This window comes from Heterodontus francisci, chromosome 43 (genome assembly GCF_036365525.1).
Source record: "Heterodontus francisci isolate sHetFra1 chromosome 43, sHetFra1.hap1, whole genome shotgun sequence".
Classification (NCBI taxonomy): Eukaryota; Metazoa; Chordata; class Chondrichthyes; order Heterodontiformes; family Heterodontidae; genus Heterodontus; species Heterodontus francisci.
In genome coordinates, this window is record NC_090413.1 from 13,732,228 (window position 1) to 13,753,301 (window position 21,074).

The 21,074-nt window shown below is 46.9% G+C and overlaps 1 protein-coding gene across 1 annotated transcript in view; it reads right to left on the reverse strand.

Moving 5' to 3' along the window:
• Nucleotides 1-6,409: 6,409 nt before the first annotated feature.
• Nucleotides 6,410-21,074, reverse strand: part of LOC137355542 (adhesion G protein-coupled receptor L1-like) — a 392,986-nt gene continuing 378,321 nt past the window's right edge. The window contains exons 20-24 of the mRNA XM_068020788.1: nucleotides 14,888-15,055; nucleotides 12,081-12,177; nucleotides 10,271-10,399; nucleotides 9,105-9,122; nucleotides 6,410-7,161 (exon numbers count right to left, since the gene is read on the reverse strand). Coding sequence (XP_067876889.1) covers nucleotides 6,410-7,161; nucleotides 9,105-9,122; nucleotides 10,271-10,399; nucleotides 12,081-12,177; nucleotides 14,888-15,055 — 1,164 coding nt within the window. The remainder of the gene's footprint in view (nucleotides 7,162-9,104; nucleotides 9,123-10,270; nucleotides 10,400-12,080; nucleotides 12,178-14,887; nucleotides 15,056-21,074) is intronic.

Consider the following 21,074-nt stretch of genomic DNA (forward strand, 5'->3'; position numbering starts at 1 on the left):
AGAATATCTAAAAAGAGCAGGGCCAGTGGTTGCACATCACTGCTTTTACATATTACTGTGTAACTCCATGCTGCCAGGTTTTCTAAGCTCTCCCCTCCACCCTCCCCCAACTGGGATACTGTGGAGTGAACAAAGGGTTTGCTCTTACAGATTTAAAAAAAAAATAAGTTGATGCAGAAACAGCTTGTTCCAATTTTTTTTTAATGAAAGTTATACAATTGCGATGAGAGGACTGTCCTGGAACAGGCCACATTCAAGTACCAGGTCCAAAACTCCATTGTAACACACCCGGGACAGCCGACACTGTGAGAAACGCACGTGGGTGCCCAGCGGCCAAACCAGGGCCGAGGGGGCCATGTCACCACCTGACCTTTTACACCGGTTACATTCAAAGCCCAGCAGCCTCACGAGGAGGAGGAGGAGGAAGAGGAGGAGGAGGAGGAAGAGGAGGAGAAGCGCCCCCCTCCCCCACCCCACACAGATTGGGACAAAGGAAACCAGGGAAACATACAGAGGAAGAAGGGAGGAGCTGCAAGTTTAATAAAGAAAGCAGCGCAGGTGGGAAGCGACAGGACAGAAGAGGAGAAGAACGGAAGGTAGAATCATCCAGCCAGAAGGAGGCCATTCAGTCCATTGTGCCTGTGCCAGCTCTTTGAAAGAGCTATCCAATTAGTCCCACTCCCCCGCCCCCCCCCCCCCGTTTTCTCCCCATACTTTCTTTCCAAGTATTCATCCAATTGCATTTTGACAATTATTATTGTATCTGCCCTTTTCAAGCAGGTCATTCCAGATAATAACAATTCACTACGTAAAAAAAATGTTTCCTCATATCGCCTTTGGTTCTTTTGCTAATCATTTGAAGTCAGCATCCTCTGGTTACTGACCCTCCTGCCACTGGAAACAGTTTCCATTCATTTACTCTATCGAATCCCCTCATAATTTAGAGCATCTCCATTAAATAAAATACCCTCAACCTTCTCTGCTCTGTGGAGAACAATCCCAGCTTCTCTAGTCTCCCACAGGGTGGTAGTGAGGGAAGAAGGACCGAGGGGCAGAAATGGCGCCCCTAGGCACAGGAAATAAAAGATTAACACTTAAACCAGGAATGCACCAGGCTTGGGCATGTTCGGAACCTGAGGGATGTACAACACAACGAGGAGGGAGACCAAGAGATGAGGTTGAAGTGGAAATGCAGAACCTCTAACAACAGGGAGCCTGTGTAGGACACCAGATGAGGAATCTCCCTGAGAGCACGTGTATGCAGAGGGTGCAACACTCCTTACTGTGAATCAGGGACAGCAGATCAGCCAATTAGAGCTAAGCCATTCAGGAGTGAAATCAGCACTATTCCATACAAAGGATAGCAGAAATTTGGAACTCTCTCCCTGTGGACACTTGGGCGGACAATGGGGGCTTTCAATACTGAGATCAATAGATTTTCATTGGTAAGGGTATCAATGAATATGGAGTAATAGGGTTGAAGTGCAGATCAGCCATGATCTAATAGAATGGCAGAACAGGCTCGAAGGGCTGAACGACCTAATTCTGTTTCTATATTCCTTGAGAAAGGTTTCACAGAACACGATGAAAGGTCTTGGGTTCAAAAGAAATGTCAAAAATCCCGCAAAGCGGGGTGAACAAGGAAAGGAATAACTTCAGGCTTTCTGCTCGTCGCCCAGTCTCTGGATGCTGTGCCCCCTCCCCGCCACTTCCCTACAATGCCCCCCTGCGCGGGATGCGTGATAAGCGTTCAGCACACAGTGGGTACTCTCTCTCTGCTGGGAGAATTGGTGCCCACTTGTAATGTGACAACCTCCTCATCTCAGATCTGAACCAGTGTAAGGAGATCCCTCTGCCCCTCCCCCCCCCACCCCCGACCCAAAAGAAATTGCATCTTATGTCTGATCAAACATGGTAATTACCAGACTTTAGTCACATATACAACAACCAATGTTTCCATTTTATATATTAGTCTGTAGAATACATAATAAATAAACAGAAAATATATTAACCTGCTCATTGTGCATTGACACCATTCTTTCCAATCACATTCAATATACATTAAGTGTAATATATAGTATAAAAAAAATCAGATTGTAAGCCAATATTTCAAATATTGCCTGGCCCTTTGTAACTTTACTTTGTATTAAGTTAAGAATTAAAAGTATACAGAATTGTTTAAAATGAAGGGTTTGCCACTTCTGTTTCTTTTTTAAGACCCTGTTAAGTCAGCTCAGTTGCCTTTTCCTTCATCATTGGTTTGGGGTGATATGGGGTGTAAAGTGGTGTTCCCTCCGATGCTTCGAGTGTACAGTGGGTTTGGGGTGTGTTGGAGGTTAGACTTGGGTCATTTGCCCCGAAACCGGTGGCTGTGTGTAGAATTGGTGTGGGTCGCCAATGACTCACGTCCGTCACGAGGCCTGAACGGACATACTAGTCACCTGGGTGTGCGTGTGTGTGTGTGAGACTGAACATGGAGTAATGAGAAACTCAGCACCTAGGTGCCTCTAGCTGAATATGTGTTTAACTAAATGTGTGAGAGTGAATCCAATTTCAGAGGTCAGCACTGACACTCGCACTGTACGTAACTGTATGCTAACACTGGCACTGTGGGTGTGAGCCAACACTGTCACTGTGTGTGCATGAGAGACACTGTCACTGTGTGCGTGAGCTGACACTGTCACTGTGCGTGCATGAGAGACACTGTCACTGTGAGTGTGAGCTGACACTGTCACTGTGTGCTTGAATTGGCACCGTCACTGTGTGTGTGAATTGACACCGTCACTGTGTGTGTGAATTGACAATGTCACTGTGTGCGTGAGAGACACCGTCACTGTGTGTGTGTGAGCTGACACTGTCACTGTGTGCGAGCTGACACTGTCACTGTGTGCGTGAAAGACACTGTCACTGTGTGCGTGAGAGACACTGTCACTGTGTGTGAATTGACACTGTCACTGTGTGTGTGAATTGACAATGTCACTGTGTGCGTGAGAGACACTGTCACTGTGTGCGTGAGAGACACTGTCACTGTGTGTGTGAATTGACACCGTCACTGTGTGTGTGAATTGACAATGTCACTGTGTGCGTGAGAGACACTGTCACTGTATGCGTGAGAGACCCTGTCACTGTATGCGTGAGAGACCCTGTCACTGTGTGCGTGAGCTGACAATGTCCCCTGTGTGCGTGAATTGACACCGTCACTGTGTGTGTGAGCTGACACGGTCACTGTGTGTGTGAATTGACACCGTCACTGTGTGCGAGAGACACTGTCACTGTGTGTGTGAGCTGACACTGTCACTGTGTGTGTGTGTGTGAGAGCTGGAGCTGACAGTGTGTGTGTGTGTGTGAGCTGACACTGTCACTTTGTACGTGAATTGACACTGTCACTGTGTGCGTGAGAGACACTGTCACTGTGTGCATGAGAGACACTGTCACTGTGTGCGTGAGAGATACTGTCACTGTGTGCGTGAGAGACACTGTCACTGTGTGCGAGAGACACTGTCACTGTGTGCGCGAGAGACACTGTCACTGTGTGCGAGAGACACTGTCACTGTGTGCGTGAGAGACACTGTCACTGTGTGCGAGAGACACTGTCACTGTGTGCGTGAGAGATACTGTCAGTGTGCGTGAGAGACACTGTCACTGTGTGCGTGAGAGACACTGTCACTGTGTGCGAGAGACACTGTCACTGTGTGCGTGAGAGACACTGTCACTGTGTGCGTGAGAGATACTGTCACAGTGTGCGAGAGACACTGTCACTGTGTGCGAGAGACACTGTCACTGTGTGCGTGAGAGATACTGTCACTGTGTGCGTGAGAGACACTGTCACTGTGTGCGAGAGACACTGTCACTGTGTGCGTGAGAGATACTGTCACTGTGTGCATGAGAGACACTGTCACTGTGTGCGTGAGAGACACTGTCACTGTGTGCGAGAGACACTGTCACTGTGTGCATGAGAGACACTGTCACTGTGTGCGTGAGAGATACTGTCACTGTGTGCGTGTGTGAGCTGACACTGTCATTGTGTGCGTGTGTGAGCTGACACTGTCACTGTTTGTGAGTTGACACCATCACTGTGTGTGTGAGAGCTGACACTGGATGTGTGTCAGCTGACACTCAGATGCTTACTGTTCAAACAGGGTTGGCTGTGATGGGGCTGTGAAGATGACATTGTAAACTATGTGTGACTGCATTGTGGGCAGATGTAGGGATTCAGTGTACACAAACACACACACCTACACACAGGTCTACACTGACTCCACCTCCAGATTCCCCAGTTCAGCATTAACAGGACAGCTGTGCTGCATGGCTGGCCCTCAGCACCAAATAACAGTGCAGCCCACTGCCCAACCTAGGTCGCACTGTCTGTCTCAAGTCCTCTTCAACACAAACACAGAGGTGGTCTCTGGTGCTCTGCATCAGGGACCCAGAGCTGGGCTCGGATCCTCCACACCAGAGGTGGTGGGGGTTGGGGGGGGTGGAGGGTGGGTTCTCCACACTAGGACCCTCCACATTAGTGACACAGAGCTGGCCGTGGGTCTCCAGACAGGGGAGTCCATCTCCTGCCTCGAGCATAAACCTATGCCCGGAGGCTGGTTTCCATGGCATAATGATGAAGGAAAGAAGCACAAATTTACCTGGCTGCCCAGTGAACATGGGCCATTGACGTGAGTTGTAGCTTGTTTCAGACCGACTGAAAGTGCTGTTAACAGACTGTGCGTGACACCCTCGTGTCTAAAGCTTATATTGGCAGGAATTTTTTTTTTGTTTTCTTTAAATACACACACACACACCATTTGTAAAAGTCCCTCCTTTCTGAAGAGGACAAAAGGCAACTTCTGAACACGGAAGTCTGGTCTGCCTCCTTCTCTATGCTTGGGGACACGACGAGATTATAAAAGATTTTGTGCTCTGAGAACTCAAAGGGTTTAAGAGGACATTAAACACTTTGTTTATTCTTTTTCTTGTAAAATTACACAGCTCAATGATGACCTAATACCACAAGAAAAATGGGGCCCATCAGTCGTCAAGATTTTTTTTTAAGATGAGGTGCAAGTACATCCTTTTTGGGACAGAAGGTCAACGGTCACCCAATCACAACCTCCTGTACATAATACATGTACGATAAGAGATGAATAGTATCGATGTCACTTCCTGGTCGCGCAACAGGGCCTGATCTCAGTTGCCCAGCCTGCGACTGGCCACTACTAACTTTCTGTCGTTCAGTGGCACGAAAGCAGAGGAAAAAAACTGGGAAAAAAACCAAAATGTGGCGTCCCGCACAGAGCGCGGGTGAATTCGTTTTCTATTTACATTGTCTGTGAGCTTCCGTGGACTGCGGCCTCTGCGAGCAGGATCTCCCCTCCGTCCCGCGCGTGCCTCTCACGTGTTGCCCCAGACGCCGCTCCTGACTGACGCCCGCTCACTCGTGTTCTGACTTCCGCAAGCCAGGTGCAGCCAACAAGGGCGGGGCGCGAGGCGGAGCTTGGCGGCAGGGGCGCTTGTTGTCAAGCGGGCGGCGGCCATTTTCCTTGCGAGCCGATGAGACGCTTAACTGCTTCTGCCTCCCTCGTAGTTTCTGGATCCAATGGGCAGCAACGTCAAGAAAGCTACAGTTTGGACGAAAGGGTTGGTGGTGGGGGGGTGGAGGGAATTTCGGACGTGACACTGGTTCCCAGATAGCTTAGCAGCAAAGGATCCCACACATGTTAAGTCTAGACAGTTACCTGTCAAATACTCCGCTGAGGGAATCCAGTAAGAGATGATGCAACTGAGGCTGAAGCCTCTCTTGGTGCTGTGGTCACAGTTAGAAGGGAACTTATTGAATAGGATTCAAATCACCTTTCACACTAACAGTTAACGTTAAGTGCCCACTACTCCTGACCACTTTTCGCAGCTGGCACTGTGTTTATGGCTCAATCACTTCGGCTGTTGTATTTCATTTCAAGAGCTCGCAGATTTCTTGGAAATTTGAAAGCTGGGAGTCATCTTCATTTTTAGCACCTCATGGCGGGCCAATTCCGGCGGCGTTCCGAGTTATCCCAGTGTATTTTTGAGTGCAGGGAACCTGCGTTACTCGTCAAGGCCGGGACGCACATTTTCTCCGCCCCCCCCCCGAAGAGGTGATGAATTCCCGGGAGCCGTTGGGCAGAGCGGGATGTCCTGTTGATAAAGTTGCACCTGGGGTTTGGAGAAGTTGGCTGGAGGTAGTAATTTATTTATCAGGCGATCCCAAGGTTTTTACAGTCCAACCAAAAAAAAAAGAACCGGCAGCCCTGCTCCAACAAAGTTGGTCCTCTGTACAAATTACAGCCCCGCATTTCTGGCAGAATGAAGGGCACCCCATACTGGGGTCCTTGAATTGCCCCCACACCCCCACCACCCCCCGCCCCACCCCCCACGATTCGTTTCAGAGACTGGTTACCAGTTGCATTTGTCCATCGCCTTCCACTACAGAGTCATCCACGTTGACTGACACGACGTAACCATCATTGCTGCCTCTCCTGGTCTGGTAGTAGGCCTGTAGTTGGCTCCTGAACACTAGGTTGGGTCTGGAGCTGTAGTAGATCTCGTCGTTGCCCTGGGAATGGGGTACGGGTTCCCCGATTACCTCTGGGCTGCTGTCAGGGTAGGAGGAGTCTCTTAGGTTAGTCATGCTGGTGTAGAGGGAGTCTCTGTTTGGGGACTGTAGCTGCCCATCCAGTCCGTCCGTTATCTCAGCGGTGTAACTCTCGGACTCCTCCAGTTCTGGGTCGCTCTGGTAAAGCAGCGACTGGGCCCGCTGAAGGAGCAGCGGCTCCTCCAGTGCCTTGTACATCAGCTCGATCTCAATGTTGTCCTCCTGGGTCAGCGAGGGGGCATCGGGGACGATGGCATCGTCTTCGCTGCTGGTGGCCCCCCCTCCTCCTCCCCCTCCCCCACTGACCGGCGCGCCCTGCTCACCGGGGAGGGTCTTGCTGCCAGGCCGCAGATTGTTGTGGACCAGCTCGGAGATGATCATCTTCTCGAAGGCGGCATCGCTCAGGTTACGCCGGCAGTCGGCGAGCGGCGTGCCATCGGTGGTGAAGTCACTGTTTCGGAAGGAGTAGCTGTTGTTGAAGTTGCCGTTGAGGGGCAGTGTGTCCACTGCACACGGATCCCTCGTGATGTTCACTGGATGCTCTGCAAAAAAGCAAAGCAAATGAGAAAAAAAAATATCATTGCCTCAAAGCTACATTTAAAGGTGGTCTTATATCTTGCCCCATCCCCATTATTTCTCCCCACTGTTGGGGGAAGGGTACAGAGGGAATGATTGGGAAGGCAAAAGGAGCGATTGGAAAGGGAATAGAGCGTGATTAAGAAGGATATATATGACTCGGATATCATTGAGTCATTTATGGCACAGAGGGTGGCCATTCAGCTCATCGAGTCCATGCTGGCTCTCCCTGGAGCAATCCACTCAGTAGCACTCTCCCGCTCAATTCCCATCGCCCTGCGAGTTCATATCCTTCAAGTGTCCATCCAATTTCCTCTTGAAATCACTGATTGTCTCCGCTTCCACCAACCTTGTGGGCAGTGAGTTCCAGATCATTACCACTCGCTGTGTAAAAACGTTCTTCCTCACATTTCCCCTGCATCTTTTGGCCAAAGCCTTCAATCTGTGCCTCCTAGTCCTTGTATCATCAGTTTTTCCTTGTCTAACTTATCTAAGTCTGTCATAATCTTGTACACCTCTATCAAATCATCCCTAATCTCCTTTGCTCCAAGGAGAACAACCCCAGCTTTTCCAAACTAACCTTGCAACTAAAATCCTCCATCCTTGAACCATTCTGGTAAATCTCTTCTGTACCCTCTCATATCCTTCCTAAAACGTGGTGACCAGAACTGGGATGCAATACGCTAGTTGGGGCCTAACCAGAACTTTGTAAAGGTTGATGCACATGCACCCACTTTGTTCCATATGGGGAATAATCGGATAATGAATGGGGAGTGATTGGCAAAATTATGGGGATGATTGGGAAAGTTATGGGGATTGACTGGGAAGAATAGATGGGGGAGGGAGACTCCATTCAAAACTTCAGATTGACAACAGCTCCTGCTCTTCAATCTGTGATAAAAAGGGGCAAGTTAGTCCTCGGCACAATGGACAGAGTCTCCTTTTCTCTTCACAAGAGCAAGCAGCCTGGCTGCCCCCTGAAATCCATGCTGTGGCAAGCAGTGTTGAATGATAATTCCATGTCAGCTCGCCCTTCACAGATGTGCCGCCAAGTCTGAAATTCGGGAAAGGCAAACACTAACAACTGTGAATCTGACACAATTGTATTTTACACAGACAGGCCTTGCCAATAGTGCAGGCGTCTCTTGTGTTTTCAGAAAATTCCGTTTGTTTCTCTATAAAGTTAGTAATACGGGTAAGGAAGATGATTTAGCAATTATTCCCCCCAGAAAAGACACAAAGACTTCACAGATAATTATCATCTTGAGACTGACTGACACTCTGAAAATGGCTGTCATCATGTGACAGTGACACACTTGGGGACTGATAGACACACTGCAAATGGCTGCCAAATTGGGACTGATAGACACACTGCAAATGGCTGCCAAATTGGGACTGATAGACACACTGCAAATGGCTGCCTGCCAGAGCTTCATTTAAGAGTATGACAGCAGGTTGGGGGGTTATCCAGTGTATTTTGTCACAACAGAAGATAGCTTATTGACCATGTTGTTCCAAATTATCTCATAAACTGAGTAAACCTGGTACAGCTGTCTGGCCTCTGTTACAGTTTGATCTGCACATGCCCCTCTTTGCTTTGAATTATGATCCACAGACCTTCCAGCCTGAGAAGACTCGGTGAAGGGCCAAAGGTCAGAGATGCAGTCAAATTTGGTGGGGTTTCAGGGGCCATAATTTGTCTTCCAGGAGTATGGGTTGTCATAATTTATTCAACGTGACACAAAAGTATACCAATTAAACTAACAGGAGTATCAGAAATATTAAAAAGGGGGAGACTGTTGTTCAGAAAGAAGTGTTGGAAGGCTTGAATCCATAGCGTGAAACTATTACATTCAACAAGGAAACACAAGTTTAATTGGCGTACTTGTCTCTCTGTAGGTCCCTGTACTTGTCTCTCTGTAGGTCCCTACATGGAAGCACATGGAGAAATAAAGGAGAAGAGAAAATAAGCCATGAGATCACAAAGTCAAATTCAATCAGGCATTTAATCACAGCATTAATTAAAAATGTAAATATTTTTAGCAGAGGCATAAGCTGATCACCAGCGAGTTTAGTCAATCATGACCATGTAAAGTTTCAGTGCTGGAGCAGCCCTCATTAATTAATTAGCAATATGTCAATCCCGCAGCCATGTTAGGAATGGAGATTATTAATAACTCAGAGCGAATGGGGCTCAGGAGGGCTGTGTCACACAGCAGGGTAGAGGTGCCCATTAGGTATACAGCCTATATCCATTGTATGGACTACCCCTTCTCACAGTTAAAGAGATCGTCTCCTCCTTTGGTTATATGGGCCCGTATTTTAAGTTGTTGGCACCTCATCATTCATACAGTTTTAAGGACCTCCACAATTCTCAATTATAGGGGCTCCCATTCCTCAGAGACCTATAGGACACCCCCCCCACCCCCCCACCATTCCTAAATTATTAGCGACGACTATTCTGACTGTTATAGGGAGCTATGTTCCCGTAATTGTTAGTCTGAAAGAAAGAGCTTGCATTTATAAAGCACCTTTCATGACCTCAGGACACATTAAGTAATTTTAAAGTGTAGTCATCGTTGTATATTTGGAAAAGGCGGCCAATTTGCACATAACAAGGCCCCACAAACAGCAATGCAATTATGACTCGAGAATCCATTCTAGTGATGTTGGATGAGGAATAAATATTGAATAGTGAAGAGTGCAAAAGGATATTTCACACCCGATCTGAAAGACGACACCTCCAACAGTGCAGCACTCCTTCAGTAACTGCACTGGAGGGTCAGCCCGGATTCTGTGCTCAAGTCCGTGAATTAGGACTTCAACAGTTATAAGGTTCCCTTTCCTATAGCTTCAGATAACAGCAGCCACCATCCTCAGCAGATTATGGAGTGAACGGCTTGCCAATGGATGGGCCTCCAATGGCCAGCCCAATGGAGCTGCACAATTTTGATGCCAGGGTGCAGGATTTTACAGGGTTAATGTGCAATGTGAATCACAATTTCAGCTCCAGCAGTAGACCATTTGGGGCTGCATGATTGGGTTGAGAGGCCAGAAGAAAGTTTCATTCCCAACCTGGCGAGCTGAAGACAGTGGGTGAGGGAGCACTGTAACCAACGGACTCAGCCAAGAGTGTGTTGTAGGGGCTGGCACCAGAACGAGGTTGCAGAACAGGATTGGTCAGCAGATGATTGCCCATCGTTCCTAGAAGGGAGAAAAGAGTAACTTACAGAAAGGTGGAAGTGAGGTCGAGACAGGAGGAAGTGAGGTCGAGAAAGGGGGACTAAAGTAAAATACTGTGGACACTGGAACACAAATGAAAACAGAAAATGCTGAAAACACTCAGTTACATTTCAGGTTACTTTAGTCAGCACAGTTTTGTTGAAAGGCCAAAGTCAGTTTCTCTATCTCCAGAGAAAAGAGGAAATAAACTGGAAAAGGGATATGGGGGTCAGGTCCAAGATCAGCCATGATCTTATAGAATGGCAAAGTGGGCAAGAAGGGCTAATTTGTACAGGTTCATTCATTACCTATTTGTGTTTGCACTTCGGATCTTATTTATCATTTGTTTTACAGCTTTATCCTCTTCACTAGGGTTCCCATTTCTGCGTTGTTTGAAAGTCCAGAATGCCATATGAGTTAGTTAAAGGTTTCCTCGCTAATATTGGCCTCGGCTGTTTCTTGGCTTAATGGAGGAAATTAATGATGCTTTGATTGATAGATTTTAGACAAACATTGGGATTGTATCTGGTCACTGGAGAATGGTGGAAAATAATTGCAATAATTCAGGAAATGAGTAAGACATAACTGATCATTAAAACCTGGTTCGCTTAACATCCACACTGGGGAAGAATAATGGAGGGCATACAACAAGGTGCTAACAATCAAGATTGTCCAAGATTTTTATCTTCATGAGATGTTTAGGTGCCCACCAAGCAACCTTAGGGGCTCAGACATATTGACCTTGGAGTGGGTGTACTGCAGATTCACCAGAATGACACCGGGGCTAAAAGGGTTAAATTATGAGGCCTGGTTGCATAGACGAGGCTTGTATTCCCTCGACTTTAGAAGATTAAGGGCTGATCTAATTGAGGTGGTTAAGACGATTAAAGGAATTGATAGGGTAGATAGAGAGAAACTATTTTCTCTAGTGGGGGGAATCCAGAATAAGGGGACATAACATTCAATTTAGAGCCAGGCCATTCAGGGGTGTTGTTAGGAAGTGCTTCTTCACATAAAGGGTAGTGGAAATCTGGAACTCTCCCCCAGAAAAACCGCTGAGGCTGAGAGTCAACTGAAAATTTACAAACTGAAATTAATAGGTTTTTTAATGAAGAAGAGTATGAAGGACTATGGAACCAGAGTGAGCAGATGGAGTTAAAACACAGATCAATCGGGATCTAATTGAATGGCAGAACAGGTTTGAAGGGCTGAATGGCCTCCTGTGTTCCTATAAAGTTTAAATCCCTGTTCCCATTACTTCCCAGATACTTCAATTTGCTGAAACTGACAGATGGAATTTCTGATTTAATCGACCATTGAGAAAACAGTATGAAAGACAGCCTTTTCCAAACCATCAAACTGGACAAATCAGCAAGCAAGACAGAGTTACCTGGTCTTCAATGGCTGGACTGCCAGGGAATGATGTCTGGAAACAGATACCGCCCCCCCCCCTCCACTCTGAATAAGCATTGAAGAGCATTGGCATCATCGGAGCCTTGCAAACCTATTGTAATCTCCATGTAGACAAACTACAACCCCCTCCCTGGCTCACCACGATTTATCACCAATCCTACCCCTCACCCCACCCCAGCGACACCCATGAACATATATACAGGTGCTGTGAACCCTAAGATGTGATTCAAGCCACTGTTTGGAAGGTCACCTCGGTTTAGGGTCGGAGTGCTGTTGATGTCTCCCGCCATGAAGGAAGATTCCGACTGCTTCCGAACGGTGTCATTCCACATCCTGCGGATCCGACTCTGCAAGTGGAGGTTGCAGCGAGTTAGTTCAAGGTCTGAAACTTTGCTCACGGGGAACCACAGAAAAGTTGGAGAAACAAACTGGCAGCAGCAGACAATCCTCTTTCAGCAAACTACGGCAAAACTCAAAAACCCTTGGCTTCCATCTAAGGCATGGAATGCTTCACAAAGACCCCGAGGAATTCCCGGATCTGGGAGTCCCTAAACTATCAGAAGAGGAATGATCTTTTACAACTTCAGGAGGTCCCAGAGGGTTTTATAGCCAACAAAATACTTTTGAAGCATTGAACTGCTGTTCTGTAGGAAATGCAGCAGCCAATTTACACAGAGTAAGCTCCCACAAACAGCAATGTGATAACGACCAGATAGTCTCTTTCTAGGGATGTTGGTTCAGGGATAAATATTGGCTCCAGACACGAGGGAGAACGTCTCTGCTTATCTCTGAAAATCTGAGAGGGTGATCAGGAATTAAAGTCTCATCTGATAGACGGCGCCTCTCCCGGTGCAATACTGAGAGTCAGTCTGGATTATGTGCTTAGGCTTTTGGACTTGGGCTTGAACCCATGACCTTAGAGGGGGGAGTATTCCTCACTGAGCCAAAGTGGCCATCTAACATCTAAGGGCGGGGGGAGGTCACTGGGCTTGATTAGGTGACCTTGCTGGGGCTGCTTTATTTTGCTGGGAGCACAAAATGCTTTTTGCAGGAAGTGAAGACGGGTGAAAGTGAATGCCAGTGAAATGATGGGAATGATGTGGGTACTGAAAAGTGCTAACTGCCCAAAGTTTGGGAGAGCAGTTGGGATTGCCATTCTTCCAAATGCCCCATTTGCCATGGTGTGTTGGGGGAAGGGGCAAAAGGGAGGGTCCTGCATCTCACTCTGGATGATGTTTGGAGGTTCCCCTCACATTCTAATGAGCACTGGTTAAACCTCCATCCTACTCTGGATGTCTCCCGATACCAGTGTAATGGACACAGGTATCTATAACCTGGTCACCTTATTCTAATAAACATGATATCTCCCCTATCCCTTTGCCCTATTCTAATGAGGCTTGGGTTAAATCACACTTCATTCTGATCTAGATAACACCCCAGTCCCGTTCCCATGGATGCAGGTAAGTTTTCCCCCACTGTTACAATGGAACGGACTCCCACCCTTAAGCTAGCAGCAACTCTCCTCAGGTGCCGTTGTGGTTCCTACCTGCAGCCAACTCACATTGCACAGGTGTGCATGAAGGTGACAAAACTCCCCAGAAGGGGATGCGGAACAAGCACAGTACAGAGCAGGGACAAGGACAGAGAGCTGCACTGCCAAAGCACAAGGCGGTGGGGTGGGAAGCGGGAACACAACATATCATACAGTTTCTCAGACGATGGCTCTGGGCGTCTGTTTAAAGGAAAAAAAATCCAGTTCAAGTTGTTGGTTAAAGAGCAGATCTACCAGATTGTAGAACTGACTCCTTGCTGGACAGAGCTGGTAAATAAAACCATGCAGACCCTCCCACTGCCTCAGCTTTCACTCCTCCATTCCACCACCCGAGACAGAGAACACTGGGACTTTCTCAGACAAATAACCAAGAAACAGGCACCACCCAGCTGGCACCAGGCCCAAGGCTGCACCATCCACCTAGCAACAGGCCTAAGGCTGCACCGACCACCAAGCAACAGGCCCAAGGCTGCACCGTCCACCGAGCAACAGGCCTACGGCTGCCCCAATCGCCAGGCAACAGGCCTAAAGCTGCACCATCCACCCAGTAACAGGCCTGAGGCTCCACCATCCACCTAGCAACAAGTCCGAGGCTGCACCATCCACCTAGCAACGGGCCCAAGGCTGTACCAATGACCTAGCAACAGGCCTGAGGTCATACCAACCACCGAGCAATAGACACAAGCCTTCATCATTCACCTAGGAAGAGGCCCAAGGCTATTCCATCTATCCAGCAACAGGCCCGAGGCTGCTCTATCCACCCAGCAATAAGTCTAAGGCTGCACCATCCACCTAGCAACAGGCCCAAGGCTGCATCAACCACCAAGGAACAGGTCCAAGGTCGCACCAACCACTTAGAAACATGTTGAGGTAGCATCAGCCACCTAGCAATAGGCTCAATGCTGCAACAATCACCTAAAACAGGCCCGAGGCTGCATCTTTGACCTAGCAACAGGCTGAGGCTGCACCAACCATCCAGCAACAGGCCCCAGGCTTCTAGCACCAGGCCACCCAATAACAAAGTAGGACTATTCTACTGACCCAATAAGAGGGATTTAGAGTACGTGGGTTGATTAACCCTGGAAGTGGGATGTATTTAGGGTCCTGCCATTTAACACTCCATGAAGTCACCTGCTTTCAAAACTAGATATTACATTGATTGGCTCGTAGTCATTTCCTGTGACTGCACTGGTCAGTTGGAGCAGGTTTTAAGGATGGGGTTATCCACAACGTTAGAAACAAGTTGCGAAGTGGGGGCTCCCCATATTATTAGGGGGCAATTTCTGAATTAGGAGACACATCACTCACATTGGGAAGGGGTGGGAAGGGGATACGAAAGGCAGGACATTAAGAGTAGGCAATCACCCCCCGCCCTAGCTGATGAAATATTGTGCTTTTTTTTTTAAGGACAATTCGCACCCACAGCCCAATTGCGGAGGAACCGATCGTCTGAGAAAACGGACAACGACATGATTTGACTAGACACAACCCTGTCAAAAAATGACCTTTTCAGCCATCCTCCTGCTTGCCACAGCATTCTGTACCTGAGTACCAGTGTAGTACCGGCTGCTGTTCCGGATGGTGGATGTCTTCAGGTTGCCATGGGACACCCCGGCTGCGGGGCGGCTGCAGCAGTGAGCGTGCCGCAGGCACTTGCTGTACTCCTTGTGGACCTGGGGAGGTAACCAGAGAAAGACAGAGAGGTTACAGTAGAACAGGTAGCTGACACTGCTGCTGTACCCCTTAGAGACACTGCTCTGTGTGGCACCAGAAGCAGCTCATTCCACCTGGGATTGGATGTAACTCCAAGGGGTAGGAGGGAGAAACTATAGGGTACTGAGACCCCTGTTCAAATTCACCTTGGACACAGAGTAAAACACACGCCCTACTGCATGGTAATACCTAGGTCTGTTCAGCGGTTATTTTGGGGCCTAACATGTTAGTGTTGATATTGAAGCTTAGCTGATCATCAAGACTTGGGGCCTACTTGGCCTTTGCTTACCTTGAGACCCAACTGGTTATTATTTACCTTGAAGCCTAGTTGGTCAGTGTTTACATTGAAGCCTAGCTGGTCAGTGTTTACCTTGGGGCCCAGCTTGTCAGTGTTTACCTTGGAGCCCAGCTTGTCAGTGTTTACCTTGGGGCCAAGCTGGTGAGTGTTTACCTTGGGGCCAAGCTGGTGAGTGTTTACCTTGGAGCCAAGCTTGTCAGTGTTTACCTTGGGGTCAAGCTGGTGAGTGTTTACCTTGGGCCAAGCTGGTGAGTGTTTACATTGATGGCCTAGCTGGTCAATGTTTACACTGGGGCCTAGCTGATCAGTGTTTACATTGAGGCCTAGCTAGTCAATGTTTATCTTGGGGCCTAGCTGGTCAGTGCTAACCGTGGACCCCAGCCGTGATGCTTTAATTCCGCAGAGCAGTCCACAGTGTCCGCATCAGTTAAAGGTACCCAAGGGAATGTCTGGATGGGTCTTGACTCTTTGCATTCACAGCTCCAGATCCTAGGTAGAAACCTGCGCACATCATTGGGACTACAAATATAAGAAAGGACCAAACCTTCTTATGAGTCACTGCAGGGCAAGCTATTGAGATCGATGATTCCGCTGCTTAGACCAAGTGGCCTATTGAATCTGCATTGTACCCTCTCTATTGTCTCAACATCCTACTTTTCCTCCTCCTTTTAAGGGCAAACCTCCTCCTTTCAAATGCTGCTGGGTTGACAGCCACATATTGTAGCTGATAGCCAGTCAGCTTGCACGCGTGACTCCTCACGCATGTTTTCCGTACATCAGGAGTGTCGACAAACAAGGGAATGTTCCACTACAGGTGTGGCTGGCACTTGTGCCACAGCCGTGTGAACCCTAATTTTCTCTTGGAGGTGGCTGCAGCACAGATTCACCAGTATGATACCATGGTTACCTTATGAGCACATGTTTCAGACTAGACTTTGCGAGCGGGACACAGTCATGAAAGAATGCCTTTTAAACAGAGGAATTTGCTGCAAGTTGGAATTCACTGGTAAGGATTTCTCAAGCCGAGATTTCGTTTAACATTTAGAAATTGACTTAGAACTTTAAAAACTGTGAAAGAAACTGCAAGCAAGTTAATACCTAGTGAACAGAAAGTGCCTGTCAGTGCAGTTAACTGTCAATCAGCTGGAAGTGGTTACATAGCAGGAAACTGAATTTGCAGTCGTAAACTTGGGTGTGAGTCATAGACATGGCAGGGCAGGGCAGCATACAAGAGTTTGTGAAGAGCACTGCGATCCCAGACAACCATATCTGCAGTAAGTGTTTGCAGCTCGAGGAACTTCGGCTCCGAGTTGTTGAGCTGGAGTCCGAACTGCAGACATTATGAGGCATCAGTGAGTGGGAGTTACCTGGACACTTCGTTCCAGGAGGCAGTGACACTGCTTAGGTTAAGTAGAGCTTGAGAGTTGGTCAGTGTCAGGGACAGGAGGGTGTGACTGTGAGTCGGGCAGTTATGGGGATCAGGATGCAATGGTGGACGAGCCTCAGCTCTTGACTTTGACCAACAGGTAGGAGGTACTTTTTAACCTGTGTGGATGAGAACAAAGACTGGAGGGTGGATGGGCAAAGTGACTGTGGCACCATGGTGCAGGAGCACATTCAAGTCGTGGGAGTGAAAAGGAATGCGGTAGTGATAGGGGACTGTATAGTCAGAGAGATAGATACTGTTCTCTGCAGCCATGACCGGGAGCTCCATAGGTTGTGTTGCCTGCCTGCTGCCAGGATTAAAGACATCTCCTTGCGGCTCAAGACGAACTTGGAGTGGGAAGGGGAAGCACCAGTTGTCGGGGTCCATGTCGGAAGCTACGATGTAGATAAATTAGGAATGGTGTTCTGCTGAGACAGTTTGAGGAGTTACAGGGCAAATTAAAAAGCAGAACCTCAAAAGTAATAATCTTTGGATTGTTACCTGAGTCACGTGCCAATTGGCTTAGGGACGGACAGCTTAGAAGGTTAAATGTGCAGCTGAAGGACTGGTGTGGGGATGCAGGGGTTTCACTTCATGGGACACAGGCACCAGTAATGGGGAAAGAGGGGGCTGTTCCATAGGGATGGGCTTCACATAAACTGGGCTGGGAGCAGTGTCCTGGTGAATCAAATAACCAGGTTCGCAGATGGAGCTTTAAATTAATAAAGTGTGTGTGTGGGGGGGGGGGGGGGGGGGGGAGAGGGGGGGTGCAGGATTCAGGAAAGGGTAAATTTAAAAGCAGCAAGGGAAATGTTAAGGCTCTAGAGAAGAGCAGTGGTTTGGGCAAAAATAAGTAGAGCGGGTCAGGAAGGGACAGTGAGAGTAACAAAGGTAATAGGGCATGAGTGACTAAGATGACAGCAGGGAAAAAAGTCAAAGCTAAAGGCACTAAATCTGAATGCATAAAGCAATCATCACAAATTAGATGAATTAATAGCACAGATAGAAATTAATAGGTTCGGTCTAATCGACATTAGCAAGACGTGGTTGCAAAGTGACCAAGGTTGGGATCTAAGTATTCTAAGAAGAGGTAGGCAAAATGGAGGGGTATCCCTGATAATAAAGAATGGGATAAAGACAGTAGAGAAAGGGATCTTAGCTCAGAAAATCAAGAACTGCAATCAGTTTGGGTGGAGCTAAGAAAGCAAGCTGTAGAAAACATTGGTAGGAGTTGTTTATAGGCCCCTAACAGTAGCTGTGGTGTAGGGCAGAGTATAACTCAACAGAGACATATGTAATAAGTGTAATCCAGTAATAATAGGGGACTTTAGATCATAACCATAAGAAATTAGGGGCAGGAGTAGGCCATTCGGCCCCTCGAACCTGCTCCGCCATTCAATAAGATCATGGCTGATCTGATGGTGGCTTTAACTCCACTTTCCCGCTGGCCCCCCCATAATACTTGTAGATCAAAAATCTGTCTACTTCAGTCTTGAATATATTCAATGACCCAGCCTCCACTGCTCCCTGGGGAAGAGAATTCCAAAGATTAATGACCCTCTGAGATAAGAAATATCTCCTCATCTCTGTCTTAAATGGGACACCTTATTTTGAAAATGTGCCCCCTAGTTCTAGATTCCCCCATGAGGGGAAACATCCTCTCAGCATCTACCCTGCCAAGCCCCATCAGAATCTTTTATGTTTCAATAAGATCACCTCCCATTCTTCTAAACTCTAATGAGTATAGGCCCAATCTGCTCAATCTTTCCTCACAAGACAATTCCTTCATTAAGGAATCAGCCTAGTGAACCTCCTCTGAACTTCTTCCAATGCCAGTACATCTCTCCTTACGTAAGGAGACCAAAACTGTACACAGCACTCTAGGAGTGGTCTCACCAACGTCCTATGCAGTTGTAGCAAGACTTCCCTACTTTCATTCCATCGCCTTTGCAACATTTCATTTGCCTTCCTAATTACTTGTTGTACCTGCATGCTAATGTTTTGTGATTCATGTACAAGGACACCCAGATCCCTCTGTACAGCAGCATTCTACAGTCTCTCTCCATTTAAATAATATTCTGCTTTTCTATTCTTCCTGCCAAAGTGAATAAACTCACATTTTCCCACATTATACTCCATCTGCCAAATTTTTGCCCCCTCACTTAACCTATCCCTTTGAAGACTCTTTGTGTCCTCCTCACATCTTGCTTTGTAACCTATCTTTGTACCATCAGCAAATGTGGCTACAATACACTAGGTCCCTTCATCCAAGTCATTCATATAGACTGTAAATAGTTGAGGCCCAAGCACTGATCCCTGGAGAACTCCAGTGGTTACAGTTTGCCAACCTGAAAATGGCCCAAAATATCCTGACTCTCTGTTTCCTGTTAGTTGGCCAATCCTTTATCCGTGACAATATATTACCCCACAACACCATGAGCTCTTATCTTGTGTAGATTCTTGATAAGCAAAGGGGGTGGAAGGTTATCGGGGTAGGTGGAAATGTGGAGTAATCGGTTCAGCCATGAACTTATTGAGTGGCGGAGCAGGCTCGAGGGGCCGAGTGGCCTACTCCTGCTAATAATTCAAATGTTTGTATGTAACCTTTTATGTGGCACCTTATCGAATGCCTTTTAGAAATCCAAATACACTGTATCGACTTCTTCCCTTTTATCCACACTGCTCGTTATATCCTCAAAGAACTCTAATAAATTTGTCTTCATGTAGACTGGGCAAACCAAATTTGCAGTGATAGTGTGGAGGACGAGTTCATGGAATGTATACAAGGAAGTTTTCTAGATCAGTATGTTGATGACCCACTGGGAACAGGCTATTCTGCATCTAGTATTGTGCAATGAGAAAGGGTTAATTAATAACCTTGTCACAAAAGGGGCCTCCAGGAAAGAGTGACCATAATACGACAGAATTTTATATTGAGTTTGAAAGTGATTTTGTTAAGTCTGAAACTAGGGTCTTAAAATCTAAACAGGTCAAACTACATAGGTATGAGGGGCGAGTTGGCTAAAAGTAGATTGGGAAACTACATTAAAAGATATGAGAGTAGACAAACAATGGCTAGCATTTAAAGAATTAATACATAATTGCCACAAATATCTGTTCCTTTAAGGCACAAAAGCGCCACAGAAAAAGTGGTCCAACCATGGCTAACAAGAGGAGTTAAAGATAGCATTAGATCAAAGGAAGGGCTTATAATGTTGCCAAAAAGAATAGTTAGCTTGAAGACTGGGAGGATTTTAGAATTCAACAAAGGGGACCGAGAAATTGATTAGGAAAGATAAAAGAGAATGTGAGAGTAGAGTAGCAAGAAGCATAAAAACAGATTATAAATGTTTCTATAAGTATGTTGTCATGCACGCCGGAAATGCGATGATATAGCAATCATTACAGCGCAGTACAGGCCCTTCGGCCTGTGAGTTATGAAAAATGGACTTTGTCTTTAAAAAAATGAACCTTTATTTTTAAAAGTGAACAATGGCCCAGAATGGCCACCGAAGAAAAGGGGATTGGGCTTTTGTATATTCAAACAATTTGACAAAGACAAAGGACAAATATTCAAAGCCAAAAGATGTTACTGGAACCCATCTTACACCTATCCTAAAACATTCCCGAATTGAATGACTTCTTCTGAAACAAAGGAGGTGTGAAGTAGCCACGTCCTGGGCCATTGTGCGATCACCATGGGATAGAGACCAGAGTGTCTCCTAACAGGAGGTGAGAGGTGACAGAGTTTTACCTTAAAAAAAAGACAGCCAGACAGAGAGACTGATCCAGAAGGTGAAGCTGCTTGTAACAGCTTGAGTTCCGGCCAGGTAACTCAATGCCCTGCCGAAAAAAATCTTACATCCACAGTATACAGCAGTGAGATGGATACATCATCTTCAACAGAACCTTCAATCAAGAGAAAAATCTACAATCATCTTAGGCCTGCATCCATCTGGAGCCTGACTCTCAAGAGGATTCAACAGGTTTATCGTAATCTTTCCCTCCAATAAAAGCCACCTTCCTCTTTCCCTTCTCTATCTGTTTCTTCTTGTGTGTGTGCGAGCGAGTGAATGCGTGAGTGGATGCAGTTGCGACAAATTCAGAATAAGGTGTATAGATCAATAAACAATTGGCTTTCTGTTTTTTAAAACCTACAAGAAAACCTGTTGCTGTCTGTTTATTTGAACAATAATACACCAAAGGGCTAAATTCTAATACAAATATACTTGCTGTTGTCAGGTGGGGAGTTGAA